Source organism: Arachis ipaensis, chromosome B3 (genome assembly GCF_059453495.1).
Source record: "Arachis ipaensis isolate K30076 ecotype BB chromosome B3, ASM5945349v1, whole genome shotgun sequence".
NCBI lineage: Eukaryota > Viridiplantae > Streptophyta > Magnoliopsida > Fabales > Fabaceae > Arachis > Arachis ipaensis.
In genome coordinates this window covers 6869381-6890544 of record NC_142438.1, presented here as the reverse complement: position 1 = coordinate 6890544, position 21164 = coordinate 6869381, and the positions used below count along the sequence as shown (strand labels likewise).

At 31.2% G+C, this 21164-nt stretch overlaps 3 protein-coding genes, 1 non-coding gene and 1 pseudogene across 6 annotated transcripts; 2 read left to right on the top strand and 3 right to left on the bottom strand.

The window, feature by feature from the left end:
* Positions 1 to 479: 479 nt before the first annotated feature.
* On the bottom strand, positions 480 to 4558 carry LOC107628919 (uncharacterized). Of its 2 annotated transcripts, XM_088506865.1 has the most exons (5): positions 2964 to 4558; positions 2814 to 2834; positions 1102 to 1173; positions 891 to 1016; positions 480 to 676 (listed from the first exon to the last, which is right to left on the bottom strand). In XM_088506865.1, the coding sequence occupies exons 1-5, from the start codon at positions 3024 to 3026 to the stop codon at positions 602 to 604; spliced, it is 357 nt and encodes a 118-aa protein (XP_088362991.1). In that variant the 5' UTR covers positions 3027 to 4558; the 3' UTR covers positions 480 to 601. The 2 variants fall into 2 exon arrangements, with proteins under 2 accessions (XP_088362991.1, XP_088362990.1); XM_088506864.1 differs by having other exon boundaries at positions 2814 to 4558.
* Positions 4559 to 8277: 3719 nt separating this feature from the next.
* LOC107628918 (putative NAD(P)H dehydrogenase (quinone) FQR1-like 1) lies at positions 8278 to 11197 on the top strand. Its single transcript, XM_016331552.3, has 2 exons — positions 8278 to 9050; positions 10697 to 11197. Exons 1-2 carry the CDS (start codon positions 8506 to 8508, stop codon positions 10926 to 10928), a joined length of 777 nt encoding a protein of 258 aa, XP_016187038.1. The 5' UTR covers positions 8278 to 8505; the 3' UTR covers positions 10929 to 11197.
* An 875-nt stretch (positions 11198 to 12072) lies between these two features.
* On the top strand, positions 12073 to 15544 carry DGL1 (dolichyl-diphosphooligosaccharide-protein glycosyltransferase 48kDa subunit family protein). Its single transcript, XM_016331551.3, has 13 exons — positions 12073 to 12416; positions 12601 to 12737; positions 12923 to 13048; positions 13173 to 13226; positions 13371 to 13484; positions 13839 to 13894; positions 13985 to 14026; positions 14270 to 14345; positions 14462 to 14533; positions 14630 to 14755; positions 14845 to 14949; positions 15216 to 15299; positions 15382 to 15544. The coding sequence occupies exons 1-13, from the start codon at positions 12152 to 12154 to the stop codon at positions 15427 to 15429; spliced, it is 1305 nt and encodes a 434-aa protein (XP_016187037.1). The 5' UTR covers positions 12073 to 12151; the 3' UTR covers positions 15430 to 15544.
* A 2060-nt stretch (positions 15545 to 17604) lies between these two features.
* Positions 17605 to 17748, bottom strand: LOC148569716 (small nucleolar RNA snoR83). The gene has a single exon (XR_015880478.1). It is a non-coding gene; the product is annotated as a small nucleolar RNA snoR83 (small nucleolar RNA).
* A 1584-nt stretch (positions 17749 to 19332) lies between these two features.
* Positions 19333 to 19934, bottom strand: LOC148569715 (putative lipid-transfer protein DIR1 pseudogene; annotated as a pseudogene). The gene has a single exon (XR_015907445.1). The product of XR_015907445.1 is annotated as a putative lipid-transfer protein DIR1 pseudogene (transcript).
* Between the last annotated feature and the right edge of the window lie 1230 nt (positions 19935 to 21164).

Genomic DNA, 21164 nt, shown 5'->3' with positions numbered 1-21164 from the left:
CGTACAAATACAAAGAGATTTATAAGCAATTATCAATGTATGATGCATAAAATTAGGCTCATGGTATAAGCATCGTAAGCATACAAATATAAAGAGATTTATAAGCATTTGACAATGTATGATGCATGAAATTAGGCTCATTATATAAACATCATAAACATACAATTACAATATAAATTTGGCTCTTCAACGTATCTTTCATCACTAAAAGAGACTACGTACTCCTAATAAATTTGTCTTTTTCTCAAAAATTAGTCTCGCATAAATTATTACAAATATATATAAACAAATGAATTTGGGATTCATAGTTAAAATAAATATTTCTTAAAAAAAATTTAAATTCAGAAAATTGGAATAATTATTCAAAAAAAAAATAGTTTAAATAAAAAAACCTAAGTTACATTTAACATTTTGGATTTAAACTTCAAAATTTTTAAACTTTTAAATTAATATCATTTCATTTAAATTTAAAGTCCAACACAACTTAATATTACTACACTAATTAAACAAAGGCTTATTCAACAAAATATAATTACCTACATTTACAAGAAATTCTCCGAAACTAAGCCATTTCTAAATTTATAACTATAGCTTCTAATTTCTAAACTTCATCAACCGCATAACTGATCACAAATTTTGCTGATAATTCCATCCCATGCATCTTGGAAATTTCTTCCTGTCCATGTGAAAAAAAAAATTCTCTTATACCTATCTAAAGAAATCAAAAGATATTAATCCTCAAAATAATCTCTAATTCACTTAATTTACTGCTACTGTTACTAAATGAATTTTGAATTTAACAAAAATAATCTCTAAATTATCTATCTAAACAAGCAAAGTCATAATCCTCAAAAAATAAAAGACGTTAACACAACTTCTAATTAACCTACTTGAATGGAGTTATTTTCCTCGTCGAGTTCCTTATTTTCCTTGTGAAGTCTAGTAAGTTCTTCATGGAATAATTGGACTTCAGTTCTAAGCTTTGCCACGGATCCTTCGAGCTCTTGGAATGCTTCCTAATAAAATTAACAGTTTTGTTTATAAATTGAAATTCAAATTTTGAGATATATATCAATCAAGATAATGCACATTTTTATATACCTGTTCTCTCTTTCTCTTCCTCTGAGCACATTTTCTGTTGGCCTCTCTTCTTCTTTCTTTTCTTAACTCTTCCTGTCAAAAAATAATAATGCAATTAATCCCATAATATATGATGGTCTCATTATGTTTGTGGGCCTTATGCTACCTTAAGGCAATGCATTATCATTGAACTGAATTATATTAACAAACAGCATACATAAAGATTCACAAAACTGAACAAACCGAATAATAGAAGAAAAAAGCAGCAAGAGACCTACAGAAAGAGAGGATCCAGCTATGGAGGGTGCCAATCAGAATCATTAAAAACAGGACAAAACTATCTTTACTGATACTAATATCATTTCAAAAATTATATTCAATGCAAATTTTAATTTTAAATCAGTATAATTACTATAAAAGTCAAAAGTAATATCCAAAATTAATTCCATTGCTCTAATGATCGAAAAAGAAATCATCCCTAAATCCAAATCATCCCTAAACCCATTCAAACCATTTGATTGAATGAAATTGTAAGTAACAAGTTATACATAGTGAATAAAAAAAAGAAATATAAATAAATAATTGGGCAATTTTCTTTAATAAACCAACTTTCTTTTAAAATTACGCAGATCCCCCAAATTCAAAAAGATTACGTAAAAGTCCCAAGTTGCATTTCTATATAAATCGAATTGATTAAATTTGATTTACCCAAATATGTAGTAAATCGAATCTATGGGATTCGAATTACATGCAAATTGAGTTCACGTGTAAATCGAAGCTAATGGCTTCGAATTAAATTACTCTACTAAATGGAATCAAATTTCAATTGCTAAGTAAATCGAATCCATTCAATTCGATTTATGATATACATAGCCTTTTAGGTAAAAACGAAGCCATTAGGGTCGATTTAACATGTATGGCACTATATGATTAAATCCTTGTGGGACAATGCAAACGACGAAGCAATATATAGACTAGTTTAATAAAGTTTTTGTTTTGAAAATAATTTATTAAATTAATTTTTAAAAGAAATATAAATAAATAATGGTGAATGCTATCCTACTTTTTCTAAAGTAACATATAAATTACCCTCTCTGATGTATCACATTTTAATTAGGTGTTTATTTTAACCCGAGTTACTTTAATAATATTTTGGAAGACAGTGACGGCTTGACAGAAAAAGAAAATGCAACACCCAATAAGAACGGTGATACTTAGAAAGCACGACGACGACAAAGGAATGGGAAGAGTAAACGCAATTAGAGAGAGTTGGAATACTTTTTTTAAAAAAAATAATTTGGAAAGAGAAAACAAGACACCCAATGAGACGGTGATACTTGGGAGGCGTAACGACAACGATGAAGGAGTACAATGGGGATGAATAAACGGAATTAGAGAGAGTTGGAGTACCTTTTATGGAAGAATGATTTGGGAAGAAAAAATAAGACACCCAATGAGACGGTGATGCTTGGGAGGCATAATGACGACGACGAAGGAGTGGGGAGGAGTAAACGCAGTTAGAGAGAGTTGGAGTACCTTTTCTAGAAGAATGATTTGGGAAGAGAAAACGAAACACCAATAAGACGGTGATGCTTGGGAGAGGCGCAACGACAACGAAGGAGTGCAAAAGATAACTCAGGTTGACACCCAATTAAAATGTGACACATAAGAGAGGGTAATTTACATGTTACTTTAGAGAGAGTAGGATAACATTCACCATAAATAATTGATACCTTTGTTGGAGATCCATGTGGCTGCAAAAGTTTGGGTGGAGTATCCCGCATTAGGGAGGGAAAAGAAAACAAGAAGATAATAAGAATAAACATAATGTGAAAACATAATATTGTTAAGAGAGAAATTCTTAGGTAGCATGCTTTACTCACTTCTTTAGGCTTTGAAGGTTTCAAACGTATAATGAGCTTATTATTGGGTACCTTTTCCTCCATTATCAAGTTCAAGAAAATATGTGAAACAAGTAATAAGTGACTACTTACGATGAGAAAAGAAAAGAAAGCGAAACTTATTTTAAAAGAAAGCTAGACTTGTTTTATCACTTGTCTTGTGCTATATATATATATATGTCAGAGACCAATACTGTTTGTTTAAAAACAGAAAGAATTAGTTAATTAATGTTATTTAACAGGCAAAATTAAAGCAAGAAAAATGTGCTGAACACCTGGAATTTCTCATAATATTTATATAAAAAAATATAACGAATAACACTCAGTAGATAATAAAATGCAGCTTAAAATTTTACCGATAACATGATAACATCCATTTTTAGAGATATTATATCTTTTCTTTTTTCCTCTACTAATTTTTAGGGGTTAAAATAGGTTCAATTAGGCCAAACTAGACTTTTCACTTAACGGGTCAGGCTTTATAAGATAGATATAAGGTAATTAATTAGACTGAATCTAATGTGTAGTTTGTTATAGACTTATTTTAACTTTTAAGTACTAATAAGTTTAGCATGTTATTAGATTTGATCTAACCTGAAATATGTCAAAAGGCCTTATAATTTTTTTAACAAGATAAAAAATACTTTTAACAAAAAATTAGTTAAGTTATATGTTTAATAAATATAGGATTTTAAGATAGCATGTATGTTGATCTCTTTATCATAAATTTTAAAGCCTCTCAAAGGATTCCATCTTATATAATGGGGTGTTTCCAGCTTCCTAAAAGCTTATGTCAACAAATTGAGCGATTGATCAGCAGTTTCCACTGGATTCAATGGACAGAGCTTTGCAAAGCAAAAAAGGAAGGGGTTCGGAGACTGGAGTTCAGGAACTTAGAGGCTTTTAACCAGGCATTATGAGGTAAAGAGGGCTTGGATTAGCTGGATTCAATATTTACATGAATTCTGCAAATCAAACATTAAAGGACTGGATTAGCTGACTGCTACATCGTTTCAACATACCTTGTGGTGGGATAGAAAGCAGCAGGTGTGATCTGCCACATCTCCTGAAGCATCTTAGCTAGTAGTTGTACCAACCTTGGAAACCTGGCTTCCATCTCTCTACTCCTTCCTCAAATCCCAACCCCAAACCCTAACCCAATCCCCCAAAACAGCACTGCATCGACCCGAACCTCCCATTCTTCAACTCACTCCGGTACCGATGGTTCATCCTTTCCGCAAACTCCAACCTCGCCGTGCTCTTCGACCCACTCTTCCCTCTTTACTCCCTTGATCCCTTTTACAAATATACAGAAATCCCTACTCTGCCACACACTCACCGATTAGAAAAATCACGCAAGACACACCCAAATCCAGCTCTATCCTCCTCCAAGAAAACATTGTCGTCGTTCTTGAGCTTCAACCAGGCAAGATTGGGACGAGACCAAGACAGTCAACTATTATGATGCCAGCATGTCAGCAGTGTGTTTATGTCGATTTTTCGGTCACCTTTATTGGCCAAAATTGGTTTAAGGATCAATTTGAGTTTCCGAGAGCAATTTTGAGAACTAAGTTGAGTAACTTCAAAATTTAAAAATTACTTTGATGTTTGAAGGTAATTTTAACCACTAAATTGAGGCTTAATTACATTTTTTAGAACGGAATACCAATTGAATCGGTCAAATTATTAATTTATTATTTATTAGTTTAATTAATAAATTACTGGTTGAATCGAAAAAAAATAATTTTATATAAATAAAAAATATAAATTAATCTAAAATTTAAAATATATATATATATATATATATATATTTACTAATATTTAAAAAATAATCAATAAGTTATAATTTAGTTATTATTAAATAAGTATATAATATTTTAGTATTTTTTTATAATAAAATTTTTTTATTTTATTTTTATATTAAAGTGAATATTTTTTTTATAATTAATTAATTAATTTGTATTTATTATATTGTTATATACTATATGTATTTATTAAAAAGAATATTAATAAATATCATCTAATCATAAAAAAATAATTATATTGTAGTTAATACAAATATTTGATATATTTTATTTATACATATTTAATTATATTTATATTAATAATTATGAATAATAAAAAATATACTTAATTTAAATATAAGTGAGTATAAAATTAAAATAATACCTAAAAAAATTATTGTGCATTTTTACTATATAATTAATAATTAGCATTTAAAATAATAAAGAATAACAAAACTTAGTGGTAAGGAGAGCATGCACGTACAAAGACGGCCAAGGTTTGAACTACATTTTTATCAATTTTAAAATTTTTTCTCGAACAGTTCGATTGAACTAATTTTCACCGGTTTTAGACAATTTTCAACGACTTTAACCGATTTTTACCGGTTTTGACCGATTTTATTCCTTAGCGGTTCAAATATTAGACCAGAACCGATTGGGAATCTGGTTCAGTGGGAAGGGGTGGGGGAAGAGGCCGAAGAGATGCTGGGGAGTGGGGGTGGGTGGGGTTTTGCTTTTTTTTTTAATATTATTTTTATTAATAGTTAAGGGTAATTTGGTTAAAAAAATGTAATTGAAGTAGAAAATGATGATTTTATAATGTTTTGTAACGTTGGGGATGATTTTAATAACAAAAAAAGGTAAGGGACGACTTTGATTTTTACCTCAAACCTTAGGGACGAAAAAAGTACTTACTATTTCTAAACTCATTTCAAGAATATATGTTAAGATTAAAACTGGATATATTAACACGTGATAATATTTACATGTGTCCAAGTGTGTTCGGAGAATAATTTTTGAATCCCGCTAAGAAAGTAAGAGGGGTCTAGCCAACAATAAGCCAACAAATATTTTTGAATTATATTCTATACTAATTAATAACATTAATTGTCATTAATTAGTGGTTATTTAATTTTTTAAATATACAAAATTAATGATTATTAATTGCCTCTTCTTACTCTAATTTACCTTTTACCATCTATTACACAAACACTAATTCCTCTTTCAAAAAAAACTTCGAAACTCCAAAAAACAAAAAGCACCAAAACATAAGATAAAAAATTATCCAAATCCTAAGGAAAAAACATACAAAACATAGGAAAAAGAATCATCCAAAACTAATAAAAAGAATCATCTAAATCCTAAGAAAAAAACATACAAAACATAGGAAAAAGAATCATCCAAAACTAATAAAAAGAATAATTTAAAATGTAGAAAAAAGAAACATAAAAACTAGTTAAAAAATATTCAAAACCAAATAGGAGGAGGAGAAGAAGAACCGCAGGGTGGACGGCGACGACGTCTTGGACAGCGTTGCGTGGACAGTGGGGAGAGTCGCAGTGGCGTGTTGCGACGAGTGGAGGAGTCGTCATGGATCGGAGTAGTTGATTGTGTGTCGCGAATGGGGACCTGGTGGTGGCTGTGTCGCGATGGATGGAGAGTCATGGGGTGCGAGTGGCGAGCGATGGGGAGTCGCGATGGGACGCGAGGAGGGTGAAGTAGAAGCGAGATGGTGGCTGTCTTTTCTGCGCAAACGGCAGATGAGGTGGCGGAGAAGGATGCAAGGACGACCAGCGATTGCGCGCGAGGACGGTGCTGCGGAACTACGACAGCGTGGGAGCATTGGAAAGAGGGATTAGGATTTGTGGTTTTGTGTGGTGAATAGTGGGTGGAAGTGAAAATAAATTAAGGTAAGTTTTGATTAAAAAATGACATTAATGTCAATTAATCAAATTTTAAATTTGAAAATTAATTTAAAATTAATTATTATTAATTGAGTTATTCAATTCTTGACTGGTAGACACTTGACTCCCTATATTTTTTTATAATGATTTTTTTATTAAGACACGGTTGAACACAAAAAATCGATTGCGTTTCGAACGAGTGTCGTGTCTGAAATGTGTTCGACAATGCGGACACGACAAATCAGAGAAGTGTTCGTATTTTATAAAATAAAAAATGATGTTATTAATTTGAAAATAATGATGATATTGAATCCCTTATATTTAGTAAAAAGAAAATGTTTTAGATTTTGTTATCCATAGTGTTTGAATTTATTTTAATTTCTGAACTTACTATAGCTAATTTAACTTGTAGCAATGTTCTTCATCGAATATCTTGGTGTTCACACCAAGTAGGACCACTCTTTTGAATATTTAAGATCATACAGCTTGTAGCTAGATAAATTATCTGTTTCTTTTGCTCTTAAACTTTATCTAATTTATCTCATACATATATATATTGCTATTCCATCTCAATCTAATTGCTAGAAAAATATGCAAGCTTCTTAAACTTAATCCCATACCTTTGATAGAAAATTGGAAAATTAATTATTCATACTATAGAATGTAAGTTAGAATTTAAATCGAAATATGATTAAAACCGAGGGCATAATGTTGAATTATGCTGTCGTAATCAATTACTATTCTATTTGCTTTAATTTAGAAGCAAGAAGCCGTTTAATGAGACAAAGAAACACGAATATACCTTTCACATACCCTTTAATTATCGTTATTAAACGCCACTAATGACTTATGGCAAGATGCTATAATACACCGAGTTGAACTTGGTATCCTACATTAAGATATTTAAATCTACACCTGTGAATATAAGAAATTGCCTCGACTTAAAAACTTGCAACAAGCTTGTGCATTTGCACTACTTGTACCAGAATCATTTCTACTCTGAATTTGTTAGGTATACCAATAATTGCATTAGTAATAATGGGTGCATAAACATTAATAAAAAAAGATAATTCGAAATTTGGAACCTATCGAATAAAGAAAATACATATCAATCTATACTTTCAGTTTGTTGCCCATAATTAAGACACCAAAAAAAAAAATTGTGAGAAATATTAGTTGGAACGTGTCAATGGTAGGGAAATATTCAACTAACCTATAGTGAGTCCACACCCTGCATCATTTTATTCTTTGGCACCAATTTATTTTTGTCTCCTTTGGCTGCTAAATATTTTCTTAAGAAGAAAAAATAACCCTCATGCCACGTTGTGCTCTCCTCGAAAATAATAAATAAAACATTAATATATATTATATTAAATAATTTAATTAAATATAATAATTATTTAATTATTTTCAAATATTATATTCACATAAAAATATCTTTATATGAATAATTATTTAAATAATAATAAATAATTAAGAAAAATATATATTTTTTATATATAAAATATCTATAAATATAAATACAAAATATTATTAATTAAATATTAAAAAAATAATATAATATTTACTAACTATATAGATCGATCATAAATTAAAGTTGTGTTCTAAATTTTCAAGAAGGTAAGGCATGGGAGCCAACCAATGGCAATTATTTTCTAATTAAGTCTTCTTATTATCTTAATAGTTTGTAACAGCTCATAAGTGTAGTCAAATCCAAGCTGCTGTTTCTTCTTCTTCACATTATTAGCGCTATTATTTTTCCATCTATACTCTTAAATCTTAATTCATACCTATCATACACTTTATTTTCTTGTTCTGCAAGTAATTACACAATCAATGGGGAAAGGAAATGGTTGCATACCGAGCAAGTCCAAGAAGGTACCGGTGCCGGTTTCCGAGCCGGAAAATATCCAAGAACCGGTTAGCGGCGTGGACGAGAGAGCGATCGCGACTACTAGTACGAGCCGAGAAGTGGCGCCACCGGCGAGAGAAGCAAACAAGAATCTGAAAGTGTTCATTGTTTTCTACTCAATGTACGGTCACGTGGAATCACTGGCGAGATCGATGAAGAAAGGAGTTGAAACCATTGAAGGAGTTGAAGGAGTGTTGTACAGAGTGACGGAGACGCTTCCAAAGGAGGTTCTGGAAGCGATGCAGGCGCCGGAGAAGGATGACGCGGTGCCGCTGATAACGGCGGAGAAGCTGGTGGAGGCGGATGGGTTGCTGTTTGGGTTTCCGACTCGGTTTGGGAGCATGGCGGCGCAGATGAAAGGCTTCTTTGATTCCACGGGGCAGTTGTGGAAGGAGCAGAAGCTTGCCGGTGTTCCTGCCGGATTCTTTGTCAGCACCGGCACTCAGGGTGGCGGCCAAGAAACCACCGCGTAAGATCACCGTAACTTCTCAATATTCAAATCTTGTTACTTTCACCGAAAATGGAAAATGAACTAATTTGGTATGACCTTTTCTTTTTTTTTTTTTCTTTTCTTTTTTGAGTTTAAATTTCAGACGATTAAAAAGTGATCTAAACCGTGTTTAAGACTTTAAGTAGCTAAATCAACTCCTCATTGACTACTTTAAAAAATATTTTATACAAATATCGAATTCATCATACAAGTTAAGGGGTTCAAAAATACTGTACGTTTATTATTAAATCAGTAATTATATATATTATTAATTATTTATATATTTTAACGTATATTTTATATTTTAATATATATTTTTATTTTATATGAACAATCGATGAATGACTGATTTTTTTATGTATTCTTAACCTACTTAAAAGGGGTTTTATTTAACTTTAGTTATTTTAAAAATAAAATAAATGCAAGTTTTTTATAATACAAAATTACTATTTACAAGGTGAACATGATTTGATAACATGACATCGTATTATTAAATATTTGTGAGAAATTTTTATACTAAAAATTAAACTGTGTATGTAGATTATAAATACTCCAGAGATAGAGTTTTATGGACCAGTAAATATTGTGATTTAAAATTCAATGTAGAGTAGGTTTTTGCATTAACTTGATGTTCTGAGAGAGCAGCTAATAGGATAGTACATATCATTATCACATCTTTATGATTAATTATACTCAGAACTAACAAATATAAAAGGTTGGATAGGTTTATAAGTATTTTTTTAATTTTTAAATTTATAAAAAGATATAGTATTAATGTCTAGTATAATTTTAAATTAAATTATAATTTTTTTAAAAGTTATTTAAGTGTTTATGAAAAAGTTAAAAAAAATTTTTTCTCATAATAAATTTTTTTTATTATATTTCTTTTAAAATAAATATTTTTGGAATTAAAAAATTAAATATAAAATAATTTATTTATAAATTATTTTTAATATAAATATTTATTGTTTAAGCAATTTTTTCAAAAAAAGTTATCTAAACTGACCTTAAACTTCTTTGAATGTTTGCAACATGAATCATAATAATGTGCTTATTATCTATTAGAGAAAAGATATAGTTCATTGAGAGTCTGGAAATCACAGCAAGTTTTAATATAACCATATCCGTTATTGGTGGTGGATCGGAACTTTACAATTGTAGCCAGCTTAGTAGTGAATATGATTTCAATACATGAATTGTTTATTCTTGGTGCGGGTATTATTAGTCTTTTTAGGGGAAAAAATATGTTTTGGTAGGGTCAGTGTAGGTCCCTATATGATTCTTTAGTTGATGTAGAATCTTCACAAACTCATGAAGTAATATCAACATAAGATGGTAATACATACTTATCATTGTTGCTTAATCTAATATTGTTTCCTTATATATTGATTCCATCTAATAATCAGAAAAAATATATCGGAAGCCAAACATTTTTTGCCCCAAAAATTTTAATATAGAAGAATTGGATGTATATACCCAAAAATGTATTGTGATATGATTAATAAAATATTCAATTATTATGTATCTCAAATTTTTTTCGAGTCATTATCATGATTGTGATATGATTAATAAGGGTCCATCCACTAACTTTAATTTGGCAAATGTAACATTTTATTATGTTGTAGTTGGACAGCAATAACACAGTTAGTCCACCATGGAATGCTCTATGTTCCAATTGGTTATACCTTTGGTGCTGGAATGTTTGGAATGGATTCCATCAAAGGAGGAACACCTTATGGTGCTGGAACTTTTGCTGGTGATGGTTCAAGGCAAGCAAGTGAAACAGAGTTAGCCACTGCTGAGTATCAAGGCAAGTACATGGCCACAATTGTCAAGAAATTAGCCAACAAGGATTAGATTCTATGTTGCTCATTTCAATAATGATTATAAACCAGCATTATTATTCTCAAAATATCTTCCATTCAATGTTTTTGTGTCTATATTCAAATGTTGAGTTTGTTATTAGTCATAATGGTTAGGAACCTTAGCTTGTTCTTCACTGTCTTCATTCCAAGAAAAAATGTATGTTGTACTTTGTGATTATTTGTTATTTATTACATTTATATGACACTAATTCTCCTTATAATCGTAACTTCTTTGGATTCTTGAGTTTGATGCTTGTTAAACTGTATTCATATCATATGATAATTTGATTAATTTTACTGTTAATAAGATCATCTTAACTTTGAAGAATTTAATTTAACCTCTTCATCATCTATGATTATTTATTTGTTGAGAAACGATCACTGAATTGACAACTTTTAGAATTTTTTTAATTAATGAAAGTTTTTTATTGCTAAATAAGCTGCAGAAAGACGAACACTGATTAAATTTGACATCAATGAATCAATTAGTTAGTCCCCCAATACATTTTTATTATTTTCTTGGTTCATGGTCAACACATTAGTCCAAAATTTATAACTAATTATGAGAGCATTCGTAGATGCTTTACTAATAAAGATCCTAAAATCAAACGCAACATATCAGTCAAAAGATTATAAGCAACACAATTGCTTGAGCCTCAAGTAGGGTTGACAACACAGACATGAGTTTGATATAAGTTATTAATAGCAATTTCTAAGGTTATTGTTTTCTTTTTTTATTTTTTAAATAACAATTAGTAATAATTTAGTTATAAATTTTTAAATTATAATAACCTATATTAAAATTTTGATAAAATTACAAATCTATTTAAAATACTCAAAAAAATCCAAGTGCAATATATTAAGAAACAAGATATTATTATTATTTTTTTTTGGTAATAAGAAACAAGATATTTAACCACTCAACTAAAGTTTCAGTTACTAAAAGAAAAAAATGATATACAGTATATCTAAATTGTATTGGGCTAGTCACCAAAAAAGTATTGGGCTACTTCGGCTAGTGATTAAGAAGCCCACGGCTCAAGTCTACAATAACTGGAAAAGCACACAATTCTTCAATAATTAAGAGGCCGAAATGAAAATATACAAAATTACAAAATGGCCCCACTGCCGTGGAAGAAGACTTTGGTGAAAGAAAAACCATCACACTCTACTTGACTCGCAGTCGCAGTAGAGAGAGAGAGAGAATCAGCTACAATGTCGAAGAAGCTCATCGTTCTTTTTCTGGGGCTTGTTCCTCTGTTATGCACCTGCTTCTCACCCGATACACCCTCGGATCGTCGCGTGCTGGTTCTGCTGGACGACTTCGCCATCAAATCCTCACACTCCATCTTCTTCAACAATCTCAAATCTCGCGGTTTCGATCTCGATTTCAAGCTCGCCGATGACCCCACTATCTCTCTCCAGCGTTACGGCCAGTACCTCTACGATGCCCTTATCCTCTTTTCCCCAACCATCGAACGTAAGATTTTCCGTCCATTTTCATTGATGTATTAATTGCTCTCAGATCTTTTAGTTTCGGTTACTGTTTTCGCGAAATGGGTATAGGGAAAGTTCTGTTTTTTTCTTTGACTTGTCTGCGATGTAAAGTGTCGATTTTTTTTTTCGGAGAAGTGAGGGTGGTTTGTTTGTTTTGGATTGTGTAGGTTTTGGAGGATCAATTGACGCAGCTGCGATTTTGGATTTCGTTGATTCGGGCCATGATTTGATCGTTGCAGCTAACAGCAATGCCTCTGATTTGATCAGGGAAATTGCCACTGAGTGTGGGGTTGACTTTGATGAGGTGCTTAAAGTGTTGAAATTTGATTAGTTGAATTCAATTTGTGTGTGATATTTGGTTTCTCTTTTGTTGGTCATTACCAGTTATTATGTGATCGATGCTTTCATTTGCAATTCGCAAGTTATTTTGGGCACTGGAGTCTTACTGTTTGTGCCTTTTTCTTTTTTTGGTTAATAATTGTTTTTTAGGATTCTAGTGCATTGGTTATAGACCATTCAGGATATGCTGTCTCTGCTACCGAAGGGGACCATACACTGATTGCTAGCGACGATTTTATAAAGTCTGATGTGATTTTGGGAAGTGAGAAAATCAAGGCAAGTGCATTTTAAACTTAAATGTTAGCTGCATTATGCACAACATTGTTCAAGGCATTAACAATAACAATTTAACATATTGTTGTATGTTATTAATTTCTGATCTTTTTGTTCCATGCAACAGGCTCCAGTACTTTTCCAGGGGATTGGCCATTCATTAAACCCTTCCAATAGCCTGGTATTTTCTTTTCTTTCCCCCTTATAATCTTGTAGTGTGATTGTCATCATTAGTATTGAACCAGGTATAATACGAAGTTGGTTCCTTCATGCAAATGTGTTTCGTTTTCTTTTTGTTTCTTTTTAAATATGTCTTTAATTTCAGGTGTTGAAAGTTCTCTCAGCATCTCCTTCAGCTTATTCTGCCAACCCAAAGTCAAAGTTAACTAGTCCTCCATCACTTACTGGAACCTCAATGTCATTAGTTTCAGTTGTACAGGTATGTATCCCAACACTTCTTCCTCATTTTTCCCCTCATGTTGTTGCATATATGCATGTGTTTTGTATTGTTTGCTGTCCTCATTTTGATGCCTCTGGCCTCATGATGTCCTATTGCCTTCGAAACACTTCTTTATTTATCCTTTACATTCCCCTTTTTGAGTATCATTATTTGCCATAGTAGTACGCAAATATATTACTTTAATTTGAGTATCTTTTTGTTTTATTGTGAAGCATGTTTTCATGATGTTATGTCTTCTGTAATGATATCTGGACATTAGCTGTATTTCCTCACTCATTCTCTTCACGTCTAATAAAAAGAACTCACTTATTCATTTTTTATTCTTTTGGACAGGCAAGAAATAATGCTCGGATATTGATATCTGGCTCATTGAGCATGTTCAGCAACCGGTACGAAATGCTCACTTGTGAATCAATATTTTGTAATATGGTGTAAAGTGCATTTTTAACATGTCATATTTGGATTTTTTTTTTCTGCAGTTTTTTCAGGTCTGATGTGCAGAAGGCTGGGAGTCCAACCAAGTAAGTAAAGAAATAAACATTTTCTTCTTTCCTGTTGTTCACTGCTAGAATAACAAGTTTTGTATGTTAACACTGCCATAATAAAGTTTGTAAGAGCTAGTTTATGTGATGTTTTTCACTTTCCAACTTACGGTGGCTGTATGTCCCCCCACCCCGGTCCCCCTTCTCTTCCTCAATACTATCTTGAGCCAAGCATGCTATAAATAAAGTTGGTGTTTATGTTTAGTACTGTTTGAATAACAGACATGACAAGTCAGGTAATGAGCAATTTGTGACTGAACTTAGCAAATGGGTTTTCCACGAAAGGGGTCACCTCAAGGTAATAAACAAAATGCTTCCATCAATGTTATTTCCATTCTTTCATTCAGTTGATAATTGACAACACCGTTAGGGTCATTTTTCTGATATAATGTCGCTTCATGTTTTTATATTAAGGCGGTGAATGTGAAACACCACAAAGTTGGGGAAGTTGATGAACCAGCCATCTATAGGATCAATGATGATTTGGTAATATAGCTACTGTTCTAATGCTTTTTTTCCATATAAAAATAAAAAGTAGAATAATTTCTTTGGCTGTGGCTCACTTCTGAAATTTTCTTAAAGGAATACTCTGTTGAAATTTACGAGTGGTCTGGCAAAACTTGGGAACCTTACGTAGCCAATGATGTTCAAGTTCAATTTTACATGATGAGCCCTTATGTCTTGAAGACTTTATCAACCGACAACAAGGTGCTTTGGAATTTGTTTTGGTGATGCTTATCTATTCTTCTCATATAAAACCTTGAGTGTAATTGTCTAAATTATGCTCTCTTTTTCAGGGTTATTATTTCACAGCATTTAAGGTTCCAGATGTTTATGGGGTTTTTCAATTCAAAGTAGAGTATGAAAGACTTGGATATACAAGCTTGTCTTTATCCAAACAGGTAACTGCTGATCCTCTAATTCCGTAACACCAATTTATCCCTTGGATTTACAATTATTTCTAAGCAAGGTTGCATTGAAACTTGTCGGCAAACATCCATAAATAACCTAGCAATTTTACACACAAACACCCTCACCCATATGGGTTTAGAATTTCCTCTTTCCATGACTATGTCAACCTCTATTTCGAAACTTGCATACATTATTACTGTCATCAAGGTATTGTTACAACACATCATTCTTGAATGCCTTTGAACTTTGTATGTAGATCCCTGTCCGCCCCTTCAGACACAACGAATATGAGAGATTCATACCAGCAGCATATCCCTATTACGGAGCAGCATTTTCAATGGTAAGTATTTTCCTCTCATTCTCATACATTGCTATAAATTTGCCAATTTTGACTAGTTGGTAACTATTTGATTGTGACGCAGATGGCAGGTTTCTTCATCTTCACTGCTGTTCATCTATACCACAAGTAGTTGTAAACCCTTTGATCCAAGATAATGTAGTATGTAGCACCATAACGATTGGATTTGAATGCTGAGATTGAAAATTTTGACTAGGATATAAAATGCAAATTTCTAATTTATTATAGAAGATGCCTTATACTTATTTTACTTGTCTGTTACTAGTTTTGTTCCCACGGTAAGCATCGATGCTTAGCATTTCTTGATTTAGCTATAGGAACCGCTAACAATATTGGGTTGCACATTTTAGACTTAAAATTGATTTCACATTAAAGCTTTTCTATGAAACGATAGTTGTGTGTTAAGGCAGTGTCTTTACTGCAATTGGGTGAAGATGGTGTATATTTAGGGCTGGCAAGGGTAGGGTTTGGACTCTACCTTAACCTGACCTGCGAGTTGAAACTTTTTTAAAATTCTACTCTACCCAATCCGTTCAACCTTAATCTTATCTGCACTCTAAAGTTCTAAATTCTACCCTACTCAACTTATTCGAAGAAAAAATTTCAAGCAAATATAAAATTCAACCATAATAAATTTTATATATATTAATAAAATAAAAAATAAAAAATTAAGTTCAAATTACAATTAAAAATAATAAAATGTTAAATAAATCTAACATAAAATTATAAATAATATGATCATCACTAGCTTAGTGGTTATTTCAAATTTTTATAAGAAGATTATGGATTTAACACTCACTCTTTTTACTATATTCATAACTTTTACATATATATTATATAATATATTAGGGATGCGGGTAGGGTAAAGTATGATATACCCTGAACTTGTACTCTATCTTACCCGCAGGCAAACTCGCACCGCACCCTATCCTAGCCGCAAATGGTATTAGATTGAGTGGAGTTACACAAATATCTATTTAAGTTTTTATTCCCTTATTTCATCCAACAAAAAAAAAATTCATACAAATTAATAATTTAATTCTATTTCTTTTTAATCATTTAGTTGAAGCTGAAAATTTCTATTTTTCAATCATAGCAATAGAGGAAGTACCATAAACCAATTGAATTGTTTGGATGGTACAAATTAGAGTACCAATTCCAATTTTTTTTTTACTTCCCTTTTTTGTTCCTCCATTTTTATTAAAACTTAGTGCATAATTCCACAATGTAGTGCAACCGATTTAACTCGTTCAATGGCGTATTGTATTTTAAGAAAATGTAAAATCCTTTACAGCCAGAAGTATATCAGAAACTAATTACTACAATTATGTGAAAGAACCACTATTTCTTTACAAATTACCTAGGTTTCATCTAATTCGTATCACTAAAATTTCATACACAACTACAATAATTGGCACAGATAGCAATTGTTTGAATTCTTCGAACATCATCATGCCTTGAGTTTTGTAACCAAATCTTATATAAAATTTGCTATGCATACTTAAATATCAATCACCATATATATTTGTATATGAAAATTTATTTTTAATATATCTTTTATACTTTAATATGTACTCTATACGAATAATTGATTTGATAATTGATTTTTAATATAAATATAGCATAGTTGAATCTTGTATTTACCTTCCAAGATAAAGTGAAAAGGTTTCATCTTTCATTTAGTAAATGAAATGAATTTTAGTTATTAGTCTTATTGATATGATTATAAAATTCCTTTAATTTCTTTTACTTTGAGGCTCAAACATTGAATGGCCGGCCAATTGGCCATAATGCATCATAAATGGGGTCACTGATGGAGTGATGGTCATCCAAATACATAACCCTAGAGAGGACAAATTTCTATTCAAGTCAAATTCAACAGCTTTTTTACTTGTTCCTTTTTAGGGTTTAACTATGATATCAATTGAGGAAAATAAAAGTTTAAATTTTCAATATGTTTATTAAAATAAAAAATTTAAAAATTTCTGTTAATACCTATAATCCTTAACAACAAGGACAGATGTAGCCAAATCTTTTATTTTAATGTACTAAAAGCTAGTAACTTAGATATTCAGGACTGTTTCATTACAATAGAATAAGGATTACTCTCAAAAAAAAAAGAGTAAGAAACTTTAAGAATATCATAAAGACTTAAAAAGATTGTAAAATATCAAAACGATTCCCTTCTATATATTGGATCATATCAACTGAAAATAAATAAATAAATAAATAAATTTTGTGGATGGTGAATTTCATAACCAAGTAAAAAAGCTCAGAAAAAGGAAAAGAATGTATGGCAAAGTTACTAGTAAACGCCTTGATTAGATAAAACGAGATCGGCATTTATCAGCGAAACTTCCAAAATGTCGATTTTGACCTCCCATGAATCAGTATAAGCACTCGATTGTAATCTCCATAGCTTATCTGGGATTATGAAGGCCATTATCGAAACCTAATAACATCAACTACAACTACCATCATTTCAAAATTCACTTTTCTTGAAAACACAAACAACACCAGCACGCGATGCAAACTTTGAATGGAACCCTAGGGTTTTAGCATTTTATAGAGACGGAGAGCGATGATTATGACTTGAGAATGTTATATGTTTGGGTTGGGCTTGACTTATTGGGCTTGACTAATACTTGGGCCCAATGTTTGTATTTGACTATTTGGTCCTTGAGCTTCTACAAATAGCAAATATTTATTTGCCCACAAGTACACGGGTAGAAAAGAAAAAAAATTGGTACTAGGGTGGGGCATAATCTGAAATCTAGAAATTTATGAAGGACAAAAATGTAAAAATATTGTGTCTTTGTATTTTCACTGTATATATGTCCAATAATTTGTGGATTTTGCAACCAATGCTATATGCGTTTTAGACACTAAACAAATGCTACCAAAGACACATACCACCTATACTAACTTGAATAAGTAATTATGCTATGTATACACAAAAAATTAGCTACTAAATCAGTATATTTGTTGATTAAGTCAGACTCTTTGCTTAACAAGTTAAGCAAGTTAAGCCTGTATAATAAATAATTTATATAAGTTTGACTTGTAATCTATTTGTTATAATTTTTTTTTTTCTTATCAATAGTGACCCTAGTATGTTCTCAAGTTTAGCCGGGTTTAAGCCAACGAGCTATAATTCAAATAACATAGTCTTTTCATACTCAACTAAGAGATTAGAAGTTCGAATTTCCCTATTTTTGATAAAAAAAAAAAAAAAAATTAGCCTGGCTTAAAAGTTGTTGTTAATGGTCTACAAATTAGGAAATCTATATAAACATGCCAAAGTATTTGATTGACGATAAATTAGAATTTTAACTGTACATAGGTCTAAAGTCCTAAACAATTAACATGTACAAATGCTAGGGACGAACTTTCTTTAACCCAAATTAATCAATATTTTTAAAAAAATATTTTTTTTATTTTAAATTCTAAATCATAAATCCTTAATCCTACACTGTTTATTATAAACACTAAATCTTAAAATTGACTAGTATTGACTAACTAAAAGTTATTTCTCTATAAATTTTTTCATTATATAATGTCTAAAACAGGTTAACTATATAGCTTTTAGCAAATTATTCAGATGTATAATATACCTTTAGTATAAATGACTTTAGAGCGAAACTATATTTTTTTTCATTATATAATGTCTAAAACAGGTTAACTATAAGTATAAAGAGTTGTTACGTTTAAAATGTATACTCAAATAATACATACCCCTTTCTTAGCTCTATTAAACAAATGATAAATAAACCCAAACAATTTAGAGCGAAACTGGGAATAAAATACAACTATAGCAAACTAGATCTAATTCTCCAAACCAAAGAGAACAACAAATGAAACCAAACATACAATACACATAGTAATTAATAACATACACAATTTTTTTTGTTGTGCCCAGAGTATTCTCCAAACCAATAGGTCAATGACTAATTCATCGCACATTTGAATCCTATTTAAGGGTTTAATGCCAATAAATTATTACATACACAAGACAAAATTCGAACTTCTAACATTTATTTAATTAGACGAGTGAGTTGACTATTCAATCAACTCAAGTTGGGTATAACATACACATAGAATAACAAGTTACAGAACAACATACACATAGACAAACAATAATACAAAGGAAACAAATGAAAAGACATGATGTTGGATGTTCTAGCAACTCCATGAGGGATCTTTAGCCTTGCACTTGATAGGAAGTTGCATGGCCTTGGTAGGGTCAATACCATAGACACGCAAGTAAGGAGAGTCCTTGTAACCGCACAAGCAATCAAGATCAGCACCTCTCACTGCCTTACAGCAAGGAGAGTTGAATGATGGATCCACTGGATTGGCTACACTGCTACTCACACTTGGCTTACAATCATTCAAACCACTTATTGGCATCTTGCAAAACGAGCCTTGACCATTCGCCATTGACCCTATCATGCAAATCACCAACATTATTATCATCATAACCTTCTTAGTGTATCCCTCCATCTCTCTTAGATATATCCAATTTGGATGGAGAGAACCATGTGTTGGCTTTTATAGGGAGTGAGAGAAATTAGTGTGTAAGAACATGCATGTGGTTGTGGTAGCTCGTGCTATTATTGGGTATTTCTGTCTCCTATGATATATTAACAATAATATATATATGGAAAATGATTTTTCAACATCTGAGTTATCTATTGTATCTGTGTTGCCTTTATTATTTCAGAAGTTTTGTGTGAGTTTTTAACTTAATTTACCATCTAAATACTTCTCATTATTATTGATTTTACTATTGGATTTCGTTATGTTTAATCAAGTTGTATTTTGATGATAACTCAAAGATTGGCAAAGTTTTACAATTATTCAAAATTTCTTTTCTATTTTTATTTTTTCAAATAATTACATATGTGTATTTACATATATTTTTATATTTCTGTTCTAAAATATTTATCAAATAAATTTGGGTGAATACCCCACCCGGTCCCTGACAATTAGTTTGAAAGGACAACGAAGTTCCCAAAAAAAAAAAAACACCCAATCCGATTCCTGATATTTTTTTTGGGACTGATTAGCCCCTGTGCCAAAAAAAATAACATTGACTTTTTTTTTGCACAGGGACCTCGTTGTCCTTTTGAGGTAATTGTCAGGAGTCGGGTTGGATTTTTTTTTCAAGGATCTCGTTGTCTTTCGAAATAATTGTCAGGACTATTTTGAATTTTTCTCAATAAATTTCAATAGTATATTTTTTTTTATCCTATCTTCTAATAGAGCTAAGTATTAATTTGCTGTGAATTTGAGATTTTTTTTTTTTTAAATGTGTTGTTAGTCGATATGCTACTGTATATATAAAACGAAATACAAGCCATTAATACTTACTTAAGTATACGAGTAAATTAACCATTCAACCAATTTAAATTGAATCAGAAGTAGGAAAGTGATCTCGTGACAAATGAAAGGATTGCTGAGGGGTGGTTGTTTGTGATGATACGATGGGCCATTGTGTCACGGGCAAGTATAGTAGTGTGTTGGGGTGGTGCTTTTGATGAGTAATTGGATTTTAGTGATGATATGGGAAATTTTAGTGGTTTAATGTACATCCAAGGATAAAGAATTATTATTAGGTGATAAAGTATATGAAATAATGTGGAAACAAATGTAGCATGTGAATGTGAAGTGTGAAACCAACAGATTCTCTCCCACGGGTGAAGCTTCATCTCTGTGTATAGAGACAATGCAAACTTATTATACATATATAACGAAACTTGATCGGATCCAAATGTGACAGCAAAGCAAACACAACTTATAGGAAAGCTCACACACCAAAACATTCAGGAACATATATATACATAC